The sequence below is a fragment of the Bipolaris maydis genome (assembly GCF_028858645.1).
Source record: "Bipolaris maydis strain C4 unplaced genomic scaffold PSV08scaffold_17, whole genome shotgun sequence".
NCBI lineage: Eukaryota > Fungi > Ascomycota > Dothideomycetes > Pleosporales > Pleosporaceae > Bipolaris > Bipolaris maydis.
Window position 1 is genome coordinate 571,463 of NW_027093873.1, and position 18,883 is coordinate 590,345.

The following is an 18,883-nucleotide window of genomic DNA, read 5'->3' on the forward strand; positions in this document are numbered from 1 at the left end:
ATACACTTGTCCAAGTCTTCACAAGGCCGGCCGCCTATCAAGTTGGTGTTGAGCAGCTCCCTGCCCACGCCGTTCCATGGAAGCAGCGCGTAATTTCCTGTCCACCACGGCTTGCCCGGCTGAGGCGACGCCCCCCTTCTGCATGTCCCAGGTCTCCACGATGACGTTGATGACCGCCGCAAGCAGACACCGACAAAGGCTTTGGGAACTCGTGACTGCACCGCCGTTACCCCTGTATGCTGAGTGGCTCGTTGATCATCATGAGTGCTGCTGCCAGCCCTGGGCAGCCGGTCCGTGGGACGGTCGTTACGAGGATAGCGCTGCAAACATTTTAGTGCCCTCCGGCCGGGCAGCAGACAATGAAGCGGGTCACAGTGAGTAACGCAAAACTTTTGAGTCGTTACCACGCTACTCTTGTCACAAAGCACCCACCCACCCTGTAGGGCAGTCGCGACCTCGGGTCACCAGGCACCAGGCACCAGGCACCACCACTGCCAACCTGCGTGTCTGCTTGCACACACCGACATCCTACTTTCTTTTATGCAGAGCTTCTCGTCTCCCGCACCCATGATGACACAGCCAACCCAGCCAACTCCATGTGCATGCATCAGGGGCATGCAAACCCTACTTCACGTCAGACAAGCAGACAGGTATAAACTCCACAGTGACCAAGGACACTACTGAAAAGCCGGAAAGCGCCAATAAGATTGGATGTAATCCATCATCCACCACCGGCCATTATGCTCACTACATTCTTCCTGCCCGGCCCATATGCTAATGACCATCACCTATGGAATAAGGAATTGCTGCTCTGGCAATATTCAACCCTCGCCTTTGTCTCGCAAGTTCTGGTCTGCTCGTCCTTTTCTGTTTCAGTGTTTCGGGAAGCCAATCTCGTTCCTATCAACCGGCGCGTCGTCGCTTTGTTCCGTTTTGCACTGCATTCCCGTTAGTCCTTCGTACTTCATCGCCGCTGACTGCCACCTCGTCTTCATTCATCCACTCTCGCGCAGCGCCAGGCGTGCGCCGTCTGAACTGACCAGCTCCAACTGCCACCACTTCGTCTTCACTATCGCTAGCCTCAATGTCTAGCAGGATCGGCATGCTGAATTCAGCCTCGCCAACGCCGGGCCCGAATTCATTGCCCCCAGCCTTAACGGGATCCACGGTAAGGACATCCACCTCTTCGTCTTCTTGATTGAGCCGCCGCTTATGCAACTCTTCGAGTGGCTGGATGTCGAACTCGTCTTCGCGCTCAATATATTCGACATTCTCTTCTACTTCGAGAAAGTCCGGTGCGAGTGCAGACCAGCGCTGGGGCTGCAAAATGGACCAAAGCCACACCCGGCCAGAGTCTACCCCGACAGCAGCCACAAAGGGCCGAAACGGATGCCACTGTCAACATTAGCGTGCGAAATCTGCTGTCGTATACAAGAAACACACCTCAACAACAGACAACTCCTCCTTGGTGCCTTCAAGAATCTTAACCAAACTGCCCTGTCCGCGTTCCCAAACGTAAATGTGGTGATTCATCCAGGTCGACGCAGTAACGTATTCACCCGTCGGGCTGAAGGAAACATGGTTCCATGATAATCTTTGTACCAGATCCTGAAACTTGTGCTCAACTTCCAGCTGAAGTGTGTCAAAGTCCAATTTGGGGTCGCTGAGGTCGGGCAGATGTAGAGTCCGGACAATACGATCACTCGAATTGACCACCACATCCCTGCCTGATGGCGTCAATCGTATGTATACAATAATGTTGTTGGTAGCTCGGAACGAATAGCGCACTTGGTGCGTCTTAGTATCGATAATATTGAGCCACCCTTTGTTTGTGCCTGCTATGATATGCTCGCCAGTGGGTGTGAAGAGGGTCATTGTTGTGGTCTGTTTAGCATCCTGTGCAGTTTGTTTTTCTGTAGCATTCTCGCGCTCAATGTCGGTTCGGTGGGGCGCAGACGATAGCGAATGTTTGACTGGAGTTTCCTCAGACATGTCTACAATAACGGGCTGGTCTTCGAAAAGCGCAGCCACAAAGAGCATGCTAGGCATTGTCAGTGGAAGCCCATTTGAATACATGCATGCGCACATACTGGTTCTTGGGGTGCAGTTCTGCAATGAATATGGCCGACTCGAAGCGGACAGTGCGCACCCGCGAGCCATCCTTCAAATCCCATAGCACGCACTTCCAGTCCTGGCCAGCGCTGAGAAGGTAGCGGTCATTCGTTGACCAGCTCAGTGACTGCACTTGGCGTGTGTGACCTCGAAGCTTGCGCGCGACGCCATTTGTCTCGATGTCGAATATGACTACTATGCCATCGTGCTAGAGCCAAATCAGCAAGGCAGATTGTGCAGACATGAACCGTTCACATACTCGTCCGGATGCAAGCAGGTCACCGCGATGGCTAAAGCGAATGGATGTAGAATGACCGCTACCTGTGTGCTGTGAGCAGTTTGCACCGCGGAGCCATGGTCTGGCGGGCGAGGGTATCGAGACTCACGTAGGCGGCCGGTAATGACATCGGGACAGTCCTGCGCGAGGACAAAGGGATCAACCAGCGACAGATTCATGGTGATGCACTGCAGACAGTGTGGCGTGTAAGAAGCGGTGTTCAGTGCGCAGCATCTTCGCCGATGCAAGAGCTGGTGTCCATGGGCGCAGAGCACTATATGTACGTATGTAGTAAAATGCGCGTCCCAGCGACAGAACGAGCGGCCGCGCTGGCTGCGCGCTCCATGGGTGAAGTGGGTATGAGGCTCCGCATCAGCACTAGTGCCGACTACGCCAAGCCTCTTTGTCGCCTTCTGGCTTTGATCATGGCCTCGCTCTCCCAGCACGACGCCCTCACCACCACCCACCCCTGCCATCACCAACGGCCGTTCTGCATTCTCAGAGCGCGTCTTCCACCTCGCCGAACCCGGTAGTGCTCTCCGGAGCGCTTTTAATACGCGCGCACGCCTCTCGTCTCGACGCGCGACTCGGCGAGCCCCCGACCCCCGTCCAGCCCTTTCCCGCGGCTGCCTTCCTTCGAAAACACTGCCCTTTGCGCGCGGCGCGCATCTAATACATCCGGGCGACGAGGCCAGTCGACGCAGTCACAACGGCAATCCCATTTACTAGTTAATCCGCCGAGGCAACGGCCGCCGTGGCCACCGCGAGCGACGACCGATAGCACGGTCCTTACCAATTTCATCCCCCATTTCACTCCTTCGAAAGCGTCAACATGCCTCCGGGCGCGCCACTCCAGTCAAAATGTCCGCTCCGGACGATCAAGGAGATCCAGTTCGGTCTGCTCTCCCCTGAGGAGATCAAGGCCATGAGCGTTGTCCATATCATCTATCCAGAAACCATGGACGAGCAGAAACAGAAGCCGCGTGAGCAAGGTCTCAACGACCCCAAGCTTGGCACCATTGACCGCATGTACTCGTGCGCGACCTGCAAAGAAGACATCCAGGTCTGCCCTGGCCACTTTGGCCACATTGAGTTGCACACGCCTGTTTTTCACGTTGGATTTGTCGTCAAGATCAAGAAGCTCCTCGAGACCGTCTGCCACACTTGTGGCATGATCAAGGCTGACTTCGTAAGTCTTCCTAGGCGAAGACAGAGACTTCAGGCGCTTGGACAATTTTTGCTAACTGCAACACCAGAACCATCCCGACTGGCAGGCAGCCGCCAGAACCAAGGATGCGAAGAAGCGCTTCGACAAGATCTGGCGCATGTCGCGGACTAAGAACGTCTGTGTTCAGGATGTCGAAGAGAGTGGCAAGGAAAACAAGATCCCCAAGATTCCCCATGGCGGTTGTGGCAGCAGGCAGCCCGATACCATCCGCAAGGAGGGCCTCAAGCTCACAGGAACCTGGAAGCAGAGCAAGAAGGATGACGACGACGGCCAGGGCGACCGTAAGGAAGTCATCACTCCCAAGCAGGCGCAGACAATCTTTAAGCTCCTATCTGACAACACGCTTGCCCTGCTCGGTCTGAACGCCGACTACGCCCGCCCCGAATGGATGATTCTTGATGTCCTTCCCGTGCCGCCTCCTCCAGTCAGACCCAGTATCTCAGTCGATGGTACTGGTCAAGGTATGCGCGGAGAGGACGACTTGACATACAAGCTGGGAGACATTATCCGTGCCAACCAGCGTGTAGCCGAGTGTCAGCAAGAGGGCTCGCCACAGCACGTCACTGCTGAGTTTGAAGCTCTTGTGCAATACCATGTTGCAACATACATGGATAACGATGCCAACGGTGTTCCACAGGCCATGCAAAAGTCCGGTCGTCCTCTGAAGACGATCCGTGGACGATTAAAGGGAAAGGAGGGCCGTCTTCGTGGCAACTTGATGGGAAAGCGTGTCGACTTCTCCGCACGTACAGTCATCACTGGTGACCCCAACCTGTCCTTGGACCAAGTCGGTGTGCCTCGTTCCATTGCACGAACGCTCACCTACCCTGAAGTTGTGACCAAGTTCAACATCAGCAAATTGACTAACCTGGTACGCAACGGTCCAAATCAGCACCCTGGTGCCAACTACGTTATCAAGGCCGACGGTGTTCGTCTCGACCTTAAGCACAACAAGAATCTCGACGACTTGCGATTGCAATACGGATGGAAGGTCGAGCGTCATATTGACGATGACGATGTCATCATCTTCAACCGTCAACCCTCTCTGCACAAGGAGTCCATGATGGGTCATCGCGTGAAAGTCATGCCTTACTCCACCTTCCGTCTCAACCTGTCCGTCACATCTCCTTACAACGCCGATTTCGATGGTGACGAGATGAATCTTCACGTTCCTCAAAGCGATGAAACTCGTGCTGAAATCCAGAACCTGTGCATGGTGCCAAAGCAGATTGTATCGCCCCAGAAGAATCAGCCCTTGATGGGTATCGTGCAGGACACGCTTCTTGGTGTTTACAAGATGACTCGTCGTGACAATTTCATTCCTATCGAACAAGTCATGCCCATCATGATGTGGGTCCCTGATTGGGACGGTATCCTGCCTGAGCCAGCCATTCTCAAGCCCCGGCCTCTCTGGACCGGTAAGCAGATTGTCAGCATGGCTTTCCCTCGTGAGGTCAACATCGAAAAGAAGGAAGACGACTCTACCCCGAGCAAAGACAATGATATCAAAGACAAGAGTCTGATGATCAAGGGTGGCCAACTCATCTATGGTCAAGTCACCAAGAAGATTGTCGGTGCTTCTGCTGGCGGTGTCATTCACATTGTGTTTAACGAACTCGGCTCTGACGCAGCTGTCAAATTCTTCAACTCCTGCCAGCGAATCTGCAATTGGTGGCTTCTCCACTACGGCTTCAGTTTCGGTGTGGGTGACACCATTCCGGATCCCGGCACTTCTGAAAAGATTGCGTCCGAGATTTCGAAGTCCAAGGTCAAGGTCGAGGACATCATTGCAACAGCAACAAAGGATCAGCTTGAGCCTTTGCCTGGTATGACTATCCGTGGCACTTTCGAGTCCAAGGTTCAGAAGTTCCTCAACGAAGGTCGTGAAGGTGGTGGTACTGCCGCCCAAAACAGTTTGAAGGATTTCAACAACGTTGTCCAGACTGTCGTCTCTGGTTCAAAGGGTTCTACGGTCAACATTTCTCAGATGGTTGCCCTCGTCGGTCAGCAAGCCGTGGAGGGTCAGCGTATTCCGTACGGTTTCAAGTACAGGACGTTGCCACATTTCTCAAAGGATGACTACTCACCCGAGTCACGTGGTTTCGTCGAGAACTCTTACCTTCGTGGTCTCACGCCTTCTGAGTTCTTCTTTCACGCCATGGCTGGTCGTGAAGGTTTGATCGATACAGCAGTCAAGACGGCCGAGACAGGTTATATTCAACGTCGTTTGGTCAAGGCACTCGAAGACGTCATGGTCAAGTACGATGGAACTGTTCGTAACTCGATGGGAGACATTGTTGAGTTCATCTATGGTGAAGATGGTCTTGACGGTGCTCATATCGAGAAACAGTCGATGGATATCATCATGTCCTCGGAGCCTGCCTTCGAGGCTGCATACAAGCTCGACGTCCTGACCACTGACCAACCAGAGATTCCTGTATGGAAGCTCGAGAGTTCTCCCTTGTTTCAAGGTGACGTCGACGTACAACGCGCTCTTGACGAAGAGTTCGAGGCTATCAAGAACGACCGTGAATATCTTCGTGCAAACGCTAGCGAGGATGATCTTGAGACTTTCCAGCTGCCGCTCAACATTGCACGCATGATCCGCTCTGCTCAAGCAAGGTTCGGCATCAACCCAGAGAAGGCTGCCAGCAACCTCCACCCAATCGAGACCATCAAGCAGGTTCGCGAGACTCTTGATCGCCTGGTTGTCATCCGTGGTACCGACGAACTTTCAAGAGAGGCTCAGGACAGCGCCACCTACCTTTTCAAGGCTCACTTGCGGGCACGTCTCGCTTTCAAGAAGCTTGCGGTTGAACATCGCCTCAACAAGGAGGCACTGAGCTACGTGCTGGGAGAATTGGAGGATCGTTTCCTCAAGGCTGCTGTTGCGCCTGGTGAGATGGTCGGTGTCCTTGCAGCCCAGTCCATTGGTGAACCCGCTACGCAGATGACGCTCAACACTTTCCATTTTGCCGGTGTGTCTTCCAAGAACGTTACACTCGGTGTGCCACGTCTCAAGGAAATTCTGAATATTGCTGCAAACATCAAGACCCCTTCTATGCTTGTCCGTCAAGCAGACTCCAAGGCAAGTCAACAGCAGGCGAAGTTACTGCGAAGCACTATCGAGCTTACAACCCTCCGATCATTGACGCAAGCCGTTGAGCTTTACTATGATCCTGACATTCAATCTACCCTTGTCGAAGACGATCAGGACATGGTTGAGTCCTACTTCATCTTACCTGAAGAGGACGAGGTCATCGAGTCACAGTCCAAATGGTTGCTCCGTATCATTCTTGATCGCAAGAAGCTCCTGGATAAGAGTATCACCATTGGTGAAGTTGCCGGCAAGATCAAGGAAGAGTTCAAGCCCAATCTCGCAGTCATCTTTAGTGACGAGAATGCGGATGAGCAGGTCATGCGTGTCCGTTTCATCTGGGATCAGAATCTTCAAAAGGATGACGAGGATGAGGATGAGCGAGACGAGCGATGGATGCGCAAGCTTGAGAAGCATCTTCTTGACGATGTCACCCTTCGTGGTGTTCGTGGTGTTGAGCGTGCTTTTATTCGAGAGCACACTGTCACTGTCGAAAAAGAAGACAGGTCCCTCATGCACTCAAAGAACAACGATTTGTGCAAGGAATGGGTTCTTGACACTACTGGTACTTCCTTGGCTGAAGTGCTGGCCATTGAGGGTGTGGACGCAACTAAGACATACTCCAACTCTTTCATTGAAATACTCGGAGTACTTGGTATTGAAGCAGCCCGAGCTGGTCTTCTCAAGGAGTTGGGTATGGTCTTGTCCTTTGACGGTTCTTATGTCAACCATCGCCACATGGCATTGCTTGTCGATATTATGTGCCAGCGCGGTCTTCTCATGGCCATCACTCGTCACGGTATTAACCGAAACGACACTGGTGCTCTGATGCGTTGTTCTTTCGAAGAGACTGTTGAAATTCTTCTCGAGGCTGCTGGCTTTGGTGAGCTTGACGACTGCCGTGGTGTTTCCGAAAACATCATGCTTGGTCAGCTTGCACCAATGGGTACCGGAGAGTTTGATGTTGTCATGGACAATGCTATGCTGCTCACCATGGTTGAGGACAACTCCAAGGCAATGGGAGCCGCTGCAGGCAACTACGTGGTTGGCGGTGCAGACACACCGTACCTCAACTCACCTACTTATGATGTCAGTATTGGCATGGGCTCCTATGACCAGGCATCCTTCTCGCCCATGGCTGCCGCAGGTGGCAGTGGGGATACAGGTGGCTTTACAGACTACGGAGGCACCTATGGTGGTGGCCTCAGTCCGTTTGATGGAGGCAGAAGCCCAGGCTCCGGCTTCACCGGCATGTCTCCAGGCTTCACTAGCCCCGTGTCGCCAGGCTTCTCTCCTACCTCGCCTGGCTACTCGCCTACTTCCCCAGGCATCGCCAGCCCTCGTTTTGCTGCTACATCTCCAGGGTACATGGCATCTCCGACGTCACCCCACTACTCTCCGACTTCGCCTCGCTATGGCTCGCCCACGTCGCCTTCGTACTCGCCTACATCTCCAGCTGGCTACTCCCCGACGTCACCTCAATATTCACCAACGTCACCAAACTACAGCCCGACATCTCCCACATTCATGGGTGGTGCTACTTCACCCGCGTACAGTCCGACATCGCCACAGTACAGCCCGACCTCCCCTCAGTACAGTCCCACAAGTCCACAGTACCAGGCAGGCAGCGATCGTCGCTCTCCCACCTCTCCCACATCCCCTCAGTACAGCCCGACGTCTCCCCGATACTCGCCCACTAGCCCTGCTGGTGCCTTCTCCCCAACCTCCCCAAGATACAGCCCGACTTCTCCGGGTCCGGCGTACTCTCCAACGTAGGTTATCCACGGTCATAGTTGTAGACGACTTGTTTTGTTGCAGTATATGCTGACTTTGACCTAGATCTCCAAAGCAATAGGCCGCTTGTTGATGTAAGGCTTCTTATTTTTTCACTGTTTTATATCGAAATCTGTTCTCTTCTTGGGATGATTTAGACGAACTCTTTACTAAAGTTGAGCAAGCTACCTTGGTGTCTGCCCGCTCTCCTGGTAAAGGTTCGACTTAACCTCCTACCAACCCCATCACGGCTGGTCTCGTACGGCAGGTCGTATCTGCAAGCGGTCGTTCCTTTAGCTAGGCTCACGTCCTTTTCAACACGTTCTGTTCGACGACTGATGGGTTTACCTCGCATGCGCCTCATTACAATGCTTTTCTCGCGGAACCAAGTGTGTACAACAACAACAACAGCAACAACAATAACCCCTATTACCCAAGCTGCGACTTTAGCGGCACCAAAAATCTGATTATCAACCACGCCACGAGATTGGACCTTTTTGCATACACACCCTAGTCCTGAGGGGTAGTATCGGCGTTTATTTTCATGGCTCTTGTCTTTTTCTTTCTCATTCCACCGCAAAAAAATATATATGCAAGGCGTTTGCGTTTGTGGGGCTTGCTTTTGCATTCCTGATATCTACACTCTCAAGAGGTGTTCGCGCTTTGATTCTTTATGCGTTTCTGCCCTTTCATCACTAGAACGATCACAACATTCAGCAGCCCGCTCAAATCGCGCATTGGGGCTTTTTGTTTTCTTGTTAGCTGGAGAACCAGATTGGGGAGGATGCGGGATGGGGAGATGTTTGAAACGTCTGCATTACGAGCGGCGAGTTATAGTAGCAACTGCGTCGACGTACGCGATATGAGTTATAATAAGAAATTCACGAAAAGTTGGGAGACTTTGTTTGTTCTGAGATGCTGTGACAGTGAATGAGAATAAAACAGCTGACAATGACAAGCTGTTGGTTCTATGAAGTGACTGTGCAATTCTTTGCGGCGGAAGACTTTAGAAGATTTGGATTCATTCAAAGCAGAACTGTGTGAAGAGAGACTGTGCCTTCTCATACTCATCAAGCGTCACTCATACGCAAATTGACTGGGGAAGCAAAAGTGGAGAAGCATCACGTGCACTGGCGTTGGCGGAATTTAGACGACGCTAGCGCGTCTGCAGCGAGCTACAAAACCCCGCCAAAATTATTTCTCTCCTCTGCAACGGCCTGCCTTGCCAAAGCTGCGTTTCTTTGCATACACTCAGACGCTCTTTATCGAGTTGTCACAATGTGCAAATGAGAAATTCGGAGTAATCTTCACTTTTCATCATGCGCCCCTTGAAGAAGGGGAGCTGTACTGCTCGTAAGAGCCTGGCGTGACTCACGTCTGCACTCGGCATCAGAAAGCTCAGGGCCCAGAAAGCGCGTTTTCTTCTTGCTTCGGTGGGAGAGCGCGTGGAACTGGTGTTCCTATGGGAGTCGGTGCGAAGATTGTGTGTCTTGACCCGGCAGGGAAGAGGCGACACTGTAGTACAATACGCAGCGTACTTGACCTTGAGTAGCCCTTTGGGTGAAAAAGGGCACAGTATCATTCGATTCTGATTACTCTGGTGAGGCAGGCCGTTCACACTTTTTTTTTCTTATGTAAGTCTGATTCTTCCAACACATCGTGTAGTTCAAGGATACTGCTAATGAAAAGTCTAATATGCTAGGACATAATAACCTCAGGCGCCATGTTGCCCTACCCTCGGGTGACATGGTCTACTTTGCTGGCTCTGCTGGACCGTCTTTCACTCTATACATAATGTCTGTTCGTAGTGTGAACTTTTGCCCACGCACCACATCGTCACCACTATGGATCATAAGACGGTGCTGGAATAGCAGGACCCGGCCGACTTTTGGTACAACGTCGACACGCTTCTGCATGTTCGCACTGAAGAAAGTTGTGGCACCGCCTTCCAGCTGTGTTTCGCCGTCTTTGCCGACAGCATCGTTGAGGTATAAATGCAGGGTGAAGTATGAGCGCTCGGTACCATCAGGCGTCTCGTATGAGCCGTCACAATGAGCTGTTCTAGTCAGTAAGTGTATTACGTCTACCCGATTCAAGACTCACGTTTGAAGTACTCGCCACCAACGTACTTGAGAAACCTTGCCCGTTCGTTCAACCTAGTCAGGACCCAAGTCTCTCCCCGCCGCGCAGGACCATTTCCCGTGACTTCTACCCAGTTTTGTAAAGTGTGGATTTCCGGCACAGACGGCGCTATTCTCGCCCAGAGTTTGCCCATAATCTCCTCGTTGTCCCAGATGATGCGGCCGCACTTCCTTGTATCCTCATACATGGCCTGCATGCCACCACCTATATTTACCATTGCTCGCTCCCATTTACCGTCGGTTGTTGCCTCGGCTCCTTTGATCAAGATTTCGCATTCTTCTTCGGTCATGACGCCGTCTAGGACGACGGCCCAGGACTTTTCACATTCCCGTATTCCGGCTTCTTTGAAGTCGATCTTAGACTTTGTAAGATTGGGTGCTGGGCCCTCGAGGAAGCCTGGGGGTAGGGTAGATGATGGGAGTGGAGGTGAAGGCAGTTTGCTAGTGGTAGCCATAGTTGCTAGATGCCTGTGAGTGCTTCGAAAAGGAGTGCGACACAAAAGCAAAGGCCGCAGCCGCATTAGGCAGCTCATCTTATATGTAGAGGCTCAACAAGGCTGTACATGCACAGAAAGAAGTATGTAAAAAATACTGCTGCCTGCTTCAGCCCCACGGCCCTAGTGGCATTGAACAGCGCAAGTGGTGGCCTATCACCGTGCCTGGCGGCGAAGGCCTATACATGACTCTTGAAGCTTTTCCGACAGCACATGGCGGAAATCGAGGGTTTCCAGCGGCGCCTACTTGGACATCCCCCATGGTGCCCCTAGCTAGCGTATAAATAGCAACCAGCAAAAGAAACGGCATTGATCGCCAAGGAATACTCACCGCTGACGTCTGCTCATTATTGCTAGTACACTACGTACACGGCTTGTCGCCCTCCTGACAACCGTTGTCATCCGAGCTCGCCGGCTACTACGGCCGTCAGCATGGGCAGGGGAAATCACGTGAGGTATGGTACCTGCGTGGATCCATCGTGTTTCAGGCCTTTGGCAGCAATGCTAGCTCCCACAATGGATGCACAAAGATCGATGAAAGACGCAGACCTTGTGTACTACATAGCATCAAGTCGCAAATGACGTGACACGAGGCTTCAGCTGCTGCGACACTCCCCATCGTACACGGCGTGAATCGACGCCGCATCGCAAGCAAGCCACTGCCGCTCGCTCCACCAACCGTTGTGCCAAGCTGGGGCCCCAACCTCACTCCTAATCTCCCATTCTTCACGCTAGGTTCAACGACGTGTCGACACGCGCAACCACTACGCCCGCACCTCTCCCAAGGGCGACCCCTCCCGTCGACCAGCTGCTGTCGCCTGTCTCGAGGCACCACCCACCGCCAACTCGCCTTCTGCCCAACCATCTGCACATCTCCCGTCGTTCATGCAGCCTGCGCATTGCTAGTCAACCCAGAGCACCAAACAAGCAAACGCATTGCGGGCTCTGTGCCCTTCGCCAGACCCTGTGTCTATCGATAGTCTTCATTCTTCGTCCACCAGCGACACTTGTCGCGCGCCTCTCGCTACTATCACATCAACCTGTCCGCAGCCATGTCGCACCCTGATGACAAGGTCTCCATGGACTACGGTCCCGCCCGCAACCGCTTCCCGACGCTCTTTGAGGTGTTGAGCCGCAAGACGGTCGCACCTCTGGACCTCTTCTCCTTTTACATCTACATGCGAGATCAGCAGCGATCGGTCGACTACCTAGACTTCTGGTACGATGACCGCACCTGGAGAAGTTGCGATAAGCTAACAAACCACCAGGCTCGATGTCTCACAGCACCTGCAGCTATGCCGCCTTTATGTCCGTAGATTACATCGCAGTATGATTGAGGGAACACCCGATCTGGACAACAACCGGTATTCAACTTTCGCCATGGACAATGGCGGAGAAGGTCCATCCAATGAAAAGGGCGACAACATGTCCGACCAGCGATTGTCCGCCTTCCTTCGGTCCGAACGTGGAAGTCCCAACCATTCACCGCAGCACAGCCAAGGTAGCAACCAGACTGGCGACTTTCAAAGACCGAGCCCGTATGTGTCCGAGACACCCGGTGATTCGAACTCGCCTGGCCACAACTCATCTATCGACAACACGCAGCCAGGGAGAGAGGATCTGCGTGCATCAGCAGAGAAGATTCTCTACACATATCTGCTTCCAGGCTCAGAACGAGAGATTATCATTCCACAGAGCATTTTGTCCGATGTTCAAGAAGCGATCGAAGGACCGGAGCAGCGTGCGGATCCTGAGCTCTTTGACCAGGCTAAAGACTATGTCTTCCAAGCGATGGAGCGCGACGCCTACCCTGGGTTCCTGCAGAACAAGGGCCTCGGCAACCTTGTGCCTCAGAGCATGATGGTGCGCCTCATTGTGGGATTGATTAGCTTCTTCGCAGCCATGTGGACTTCGTTCATTCTCATCTTTCTGGACAAGTCAAGAGCTACACGGTGCTGGGTATGTAACAACGATTCGTACTTGGCAATAATAGTCGGCTAACAATACTTGCAGATCATTCTTCCCTTCACCATTGCTATATACCTGATATTCACCCACCAGTACATGCTCGACCCCATCATTGCCCTTGCGGGTTACAGCGAGTATACTTTCTTCGATTTCAACAAGATCAGGGAACCATTTGTGAAGAAGACACTCGCAAGACGCTCCCTGACGGTTCTGCTCATGTTCTTGGTGGTCACAGTAGCTCTGTGCTGCCTCTTCATCTTCGTTCCAGGTAAGCGCCTGTGATTTATGACGGCCAAGTAGTCGTCTGGTTTTACTTTCGAATGTGTAATGTTTTTGCTTCCATTCTTTGACGTTTTCATCTGCATGAAATGGCTGCGGTATCGGAGGCGGCCTGAAAGGGATGATATGCAGATGTACGTCAAGTGGGCGATGGATAAGATACCCCCTCGCTCCGTCGATACACGACCTATAGCAGGACTTCCTTTTGTTTATTTGGTTTGAAGCTTGTTTTTGATGTCTTCTGGTTATGGACAGCCAGTCTCCAGGTAGAGAGCATGGCGTTCTGGAGTTAGCACCAGGCATTCAGTTAGCAAGCTCAATGGATATGCAACATTCGTAACAACGCAATTGTATCTGTAGTTGCACAAGTGACGTGATGGCTTTGTGATATGCATGCACCACCGATGAACGTTTGGCGGACCGTTACCATGTGGAGATGGATACCTAGGGTGCATGCATGCCAAGGCGCAATGACGTGAACCCGGGCCGGGCTCGACTGCTTCAAGTGTCAACACCACGTGCATTGCCGGTGCAACTCGCGCCGCAACAGCTGCAATTCACCATATCGCGGTTGTAATTCCGTCTAAAAGTTCCTTATACGTCATTTGTTACCATATTCGCGGAGATTGCGAACCGGTAGCTCCCAGCTGATCTTCGAAACTACGGCCACTAGCCAAGTGGATTGCAACGACCAGCAAAATGAGCGGACCAACTGCTAAGAGCAAGAGAGGGCCGACGGTGCTCATGACCGATGCTCGCGACAACACCCCCAGAGCACCACGGCCGCCACAGCGACCCAGCGCTGTACAGAGGCAGAGCACCAGCGCGCGACTCATCTCGGTCGACAACATTCTGCAGTACGCTTCCGACATCCCCAGCCAGCAGCGAAGAGGCCCGCCAGGCAGTCGACCTATGGTTCACACGCGCACCCCTAGCGGTCGGCACCCGCTCGACCCCAGGCTCTCTGGTCGCTTGATCCCTCAGCACATGCCGACGCGATCAAGCAAGCTCAGCGAAAAGCTAGTCCTCTTACCCGAGACGGATGGACAAGAAGAGGAAGAGAAGACTGAATTCGATGACGACGAGTACGACGGCCCACCTAACGACGAGGATCTTGCAAGACGGACAACAAAGGGTGGCCCCAATGACAAAAGCTATGCGGAGCGACTGCCCAAAGCCAGGAGGACGGACAAGCTCTCGCGCGTTACGGCCTACTGCACTACGCAGGCATACAAAATGAAGGCCACTGCTCAGTTTGTCAAGGACCAACACCATGCGCGTACCAAGCTGTACGATGACTGTCTGTATACTGTGTACCATCTCCCACTCTTGCCAGGAAGCGACGGCTACCGAGTCCGCAGCAGCCCTGCGCTAAAAAGTCCAGGCGGAAAGACGGTGCTGGACGAGGAAATCGAGCGCAACGAGCAACGCGATCATCACGAGGGATACTTTGGCAACGAAGAAACCTATTTCGTGCGTGACGAACATGAACTAGACCATCCCTACAATCAAACACTCGACCGCAGAGACTCGGCTGAGAACTCGAGGGTTGCGCCTAATGCGCTGAGTTTTGGCGAGATGTTTGTCTTTTCCTATGGCGTAGCAGTCTTTTGGAACTTTACAGAGAAGCAAGAAAAAGATATTCTCGCTGACCTCACCTTTTCCTCTACCGCCACTGGCGTCTCGCTCGCAACACGACCCTTGACCGAGTCCGACTTTGAGACAGAAGAATTCCACTTTGAATACAACCCGGAAATCCAGCGGCCACGCATGTACAATGATATGATTACCCTGAAGAGCGGCGACCACATGATTAAGTTGGCTATGAGCCACGCAATCGCTCAAAGCACAAAACTCAGCTTGTTCGAAGAAGGCATGAACAGAACTATGCTCGCGGCACAAAACGTACCCAAGCGCCTAGCCCTGACAGGCAAGCTGGGTATGCGGAGAACAGACGTCGTCAAGATGATCGGTCAGCTCTTCACCAGTCGCGTCGAAGTCAATCTCTGTACGTCTATCCCATCCCAATCCTAAAATCCCCCCTCTTGCTAACTCCCCCCGCAGCCTCCAACATGCTCGACACCCCCAGCTTCTTCTGGGACGCAGAACCTACTCTGAACCCCCTCTACACCGCCGTCCGCGAATACCTCGAAATCAAACCCCGCATTCAGGTCCTCAACGAGCGCTGCCAAGTCTTCCTCGACCTCGGCGAAATCCTCTCCGACTCAATTAGCGATCGCAAAATGACAAAGATTACCTGGATCATCATCGTGCTTATTGTACTGAGTATTTGCATTACGTGCCTCGAGGTGCTGCTGCGCTTTGCGATTTTGCAAAAGGGGAAGATGAATGTACCGATTGAGGGGGGTGGCGTCGCGGCGTTGAGTGCGGTGGAGAGGATGAAGGGCATGGGGCCGCCTGCATATGCGGGTCCTGGGCTACTGGCTGCGAGGGGGTTGGTTTGGATTGGGGGTGGGGTTAAGAGTTTGGTTGTGGGGTAGTGGTGCTGTCTGTTGATACAACGTATGTGTTATGTGGAGTATGATTAGAAGTAATGTAGGCATTATTGAATATCTTGGGGGAAGGGTAGACTTGAAATTCGTACGCTAGCTTCTTTTTTTTTGGCTGGTAGGACATAGCGAAGGGCGTTTAGGTCATGAATTATTTCTCTACACTTTGCACATTCTAATAGACCAGTTAGGCTGCTTAAGTATCACCTCTTGTATTTGTTGTTGCTGAAGTTTTCTTGGACTACTTTGTGTGTGTGTCACAATACTCTTATTTCAACTACTAGCAGGGAAGTCATTACATGAATCTACTCGACTATGCACTCATTCTCAATACCTATGCAATCTTGGATTCCTCTCAACTCCATAAGCGCATGCACCTAAAAAAACCATATGTTCCTCGAGCCAAAATCGGAATAAATACAGTAAGTAGCTAGTACCACATCCACTCCCGTTACTTCTTCGAAACACAACCCGGAAAGGGATACTGCTTCCTCTCTCCTACATCCTTGTGTCAGAGGAAACCAACACGTAGAATTGAATTGCACTTTAGTCACTATGACCCCCTCACAACCTTATCCTTTTTTTTAAAAAAAAATCTGATGGAAGTTAAGAAAAGTGGGTTAAGTATCTAACTCTGGAAACCCTCCACTTTCTAATCATCTAACTAATATTAAGTAATTCGGACGTAGGATTAATTATAGTTGTTCGCAAAGAGGAAAAAAAAAGGGGGGGGGGTTTCTTTTCTCTAATGTGTATGTCAGGATGTGTAAAGTGGGTGAAGAAAAAAAAGGAAAAGAGACAGGATATGGGGACAGGAAATTAACGGAGGGTTTGAGGTATGTTGCGTACAAGTTAGGGTTGCGTACAATTTAGGACACAGGTTGTGTTTAGCTGAGAACTAAGAGATCAGAGCTTCATCTTCGTTGTAGGTTACATGGGAAAGCAGTGTGGAGGTTGTGTGTTGGACTGATTTTCTACAGATGTATGATCACAAGGTAGTTAGAGGATTGCTGGAGGATATGGGGTTCAACGTCAAAGAAAAGGAAGAGGAATTTTTTTCTTGAATGTATAGGAGGAAAAAAGAGTGATGTGAACGTAGCCATAAGAATTTTGTAATGTTTAGTTTAGGTCATAGGGCATACCCAATAGCAATTTCATCAACCTTCCCATCATTCTACTTCGCATCCACCGCAAACTTCTTCAGATCCTCCATCGATACCCCCCTCAAGGCCTTCTCATTCGTCGCCTTGAGCACAACCTTGGGCACTTTTTTATCATCCAGCCCCGTCCGTGCATCAAACGCTTCCTTCCATCGACTCACACACAAACACCACTTGCAGCCATCCGTCAGCCCCACTTGGCGCAAATCATTACCACGAGCCGCCGAAAAGTCCAGAAACTCCTTTGAAACGATACCCGCAATGGCATGGTTACCCGCATCCGACGGCGGAACCTCGCAGTATCCGGTCCGCGTGAAGCCCGTTAGCGGTTGAGTCGAGTGTAGTGCGAGGGGTTGCTTGAAAACTGTAACCAAGCCCAGAAAAAACACGATTAGCAAAGACATGTCCATCTTTTCTCGACAATTGTAAAGAAAAAAAATCTCCGTACAAAAAAAAAACCATGGATGATGCATGAACACCCCCCCGCACACCCCTTCGCTCAATCTTGGAACGAAAAGTTCCTGAAACACGGGGTGCCTGAAAATCACACCCTCAAACCCGTTTCATGCAAAATGAACAAAAATAAAGGGGTGAGCGGAGCACAGCTCCCGGAAATAAAAAACCCTAGGCATAAAACTGGTCCAGGGTCCAGGGCATTCGTTTTACCCCCACTGCAGGGAGGAGAGAGAGAGAGAGAGAGAGAGAGAGAGAGAGAGAGAGAGAGAGAGAGAGAGAGAGAAGGGGTTCCAAACTAACTCTATATCCAACGGATTCAAACATACCATTGAGCGCCATATTCGCCGTAGAAGAAGAGTCCTTCCCACTCAACACACCGTCCCACTTAATCTGCACGTCGTGAACGTGCGCGTAATCGCGTTTACTCGGTGAGCGGAAGAGATTGGACAAGAGCGATCGTAGTATGCGCATCAGCCACAATTCAACTTTGTCCGAACAAAAAAAAAGGAAGAGAGAGTCAGAACGAGAAGAAGAAGAAGAAGAAGAAGAAGAAGAGAGGTTGGAGATATTGGGGGGGGGGGGGGTGCACAAGTCAAGTCGTTAACGTTTGCGTGATGTGTATGAAGGAGATGATGATGCTCAATATTGCGTCACTACTCCTCTCCCTCCCCACAACCACAACCGCTTTCCAACCTAGCGCCGGTTGTTAAGAAGCAAAGGAAAAAAAAAAAAAAGTAAAGCAAAAGGCAAGGTTGGTAGGGCTAAGGAACCATCGTCGCTGGCCGCCCCCTCTCCCCTCCCCAAAAAAAAATAGTGGATGACGTTGCGCAGGGATGATGTGTTTGCATAGCAAAGTAGCAGGAGCAAAGCCCCCCCGTAGATCCCCTTCCCAAGTTTGCTTGGAGCACACGCCCCCCCACCCGGGGTCTCCCCGGGCTGTGTGGGGCTTGGCAGGTTTGGGGGGGGGGGGGGGGATTGGCAGGATTTTTGCTGCTGGTCTGGATGCTTGCGATCGGCAATGGAGGCGATCATTTGGGGAAGGGGGGAGGGGGGGCCTGGGTCCTCTCTTTCTTACATACATTTTACTATGAATAGTCGCGCGTTTTTATAAAGTACTAGTAGCGTTTATTGGATTTTTTTCCGCTATTGTTCGTTATATGGGGCATGATATGAAGGGGAGGAACAAGAAAGGGGTACCCTTATTCACATTCACATTTTTTTTTTAATTCCAAACACGAGTACAATTATATGATTCCTCATGCAGGTCGCGCGGCACCGGGTTCTCTGATAAAGATTGTGGACGGCGCTAGGCCAGCTTTCTTAGCGCATGAAAGGCCGGGTGTGTGTATGTGTGTGATCGTGTTGGTGGACCACATTCTCCCGTCCAA

The 18,883-nt window shown here is 51.8% G+C and overlaps 5 protein-coding genes across 5 annotated transcripts; 2 read left to right on the plus strand and 3 right to left on the minus strand.

The window, feature by feature from the left end:
• Positions 1 to 666: 666 nt before the first annotated feature.
• On the minus strand, positions 667 to 2,699 carry PSV08DRAFT_339292 (WD40-repeat-containing domain protein). Its single transcript, XM_014222475.2, has 5 exons — positions 2,499 to 2,699; positions 2,372 to 2,433; positions 2,091 to 2,320; positions 1,444 to 2,041; positions 667 to 1,395 (listed from the first exon to the last, which is right to left on the minus strand). The coding sequence occupies exons 1-5, from the start codon at positions 2,566 to 2,568 to the stop codon at positions 904 to 906; spliced, it is 1,452 nt and encodes a 483-aa protein (XP_014077950.1). The 5' UTR covers positions 2,569 to 2,699; the 3' UTR covers positions 667 to 903.
• Positions 2,700 to 3,220: 521 nt separating this feature from the next.
• Positions 3,221 to 8,605, plus strand: PSV08DRAFT_20153 (uncharacterized protein; the record flags this gene model as incomplete). Its single annotated transcript, XM_014222476.2, has 3 exons — positions 3,221 to 3,578; positions 3,646 to 8,486; positions 8,554 to 8,605. Coding segments are annotated over 3 exons (5,215 nt in total), but the record flags the coding sequence as incomplete, so codon positions are not given.
• Positions 8,606 to 10,238: 1,633 nt separating this feature from the next.
• Positions 10,239 to 11,083, minus strand: PSV08DRAFT_190055 (uncharacterized protein; the record flags this gene model as incomplete). The annotated part of the gene is made up of 2 exons (XM_014222477.1): positions 10,239 to 10,543; positions 10,591 to 11,083. The coding sequence occupies 2 exons, from the start codon at positions 11,081 to 11,083 to the stop codon at positions 10,239 to 10,241; spliced, it is 798 nt and encodes a 265-aa protein (XP_014077952.1).
• A 746-nt stretch (positions 11,084 to 11,829) lies between these two features.
• PSV08DRAFT_412889 (sporulation protein rmd8) lies at positions 11,830 to 15,968 on the plus strand. The gene is made up of 6 exons (XM_066093938.1): positions 11,830 to 12,341; positions 12,391 to 13,081; positions 13,136 to 13,358; positions 13,566 to 13,585; positions 14,048 to 15,377; positions 15,434 to 15,968. Exons 1-6 carry the CDS (start codon positions 12,175 to 12,177, stop codon positions 15,868 to 15,870), a joined length of 2,868 nt encoding a protein of 955 aa, XP_065948017.1. The 5' UTR covers positions 11,830 to 12,174; the 3' UTR covers positions 15,871 to 15,968.
• Positions 15,969 to 16,926: 958 nt separating this feature from the next.
• On the minus strand, positions 16,927 to 18,055 carry PSV08DRAFT_339361 (uncharacterized protein). The gene is made up of 2 exons (XM_014222480.2): positions 17,822 to 18,055; positions 16,927 to 17,403 (listed from the first exon to the last, which is right to left on the minus strand). The coding sequence occupies exons 1-2, from the start codon at positions 17,964 to 17,966 to the stop codon at positions 17,054 to 17,056; spliced, it is 495 nt and encodes a 164-aa protein (XP_014077955.1). The 5' UTR covers positions 17,967 to 18,055; the 3' UTR covers positions 16,927 to 17,053.
• Between the last annotated feature and the right edge of the window lie 828 nt (positions 18,056 to 18,883).

What these genes read in the sequence shown, in the direction of transcription:
- PSV08DRAFT_339292 (XM_014222475.2), bottom strand. Translation starts at nt 2,568, where the DNA reads ATGAATCTGTCGCTGGTTGATCCCTTTGTCCTCGCGCAGGACTGTCCC. An exon ending in TGTCATTACCGGCCGCCTAC is followed by an intron (nt 2,434 to 2,498) that starts GTGAGTCTCGAT and finishes CACAGCACACAG; the next exon opens with GTAGCGGTCATTCTACATCC. An exon ending in ACCTGCTTGCATCCGGACGA is followed by an intron (nt 2,321 to 2,371) that starts GTATGTGAACGG and finishes ATTTGGCTCTAG; the next exon opens with CACGATGGCATAGTAGTCAT.
- PSV08DRAFT_412889 (XM_066093938.1), top strand. Translation starts at nt 12,175, where the DNA reads ATGTCGCACCCTGATGACAAGGTCTCCATGGACTACGGTCCCGCCCGC. An exon ending in CAAGAGCTACACGGTGCTGG is followed by an intron (nt 13,082 to 13,135) that starts GTATGTAACAAC and finishes CAATACTTGCAG; the next exon opens with ATCATTCTTCCCTTCACCAT. An exon ending in GACTTCCTTTTGTTTATTTG is followed by an intron (nt 13,586 to 14,047) that starts GTTTGAAGCTTG and finishes CCACTAGCCAAG; the next exon opens with TGGATTGCAACGACCAGCAA.
- PSV08DRAFT_339361 (XM_014222480.2), bottom strand. Translation starts at nt 17,966, where the DNA reads ATGCGCATACTACGATCGCTCTTGTCCAATCTCTTCCGCTCACCGAGT. An exon ending in GGCGAATATGGCGCTCAATG is followed by an intron (nt 17,404 to 17,821) that starts GTATGTTTGAAT and finishes GCTTGGTTACAG; the next exon opens with TTTTCAAGCAACCCCTCGCA.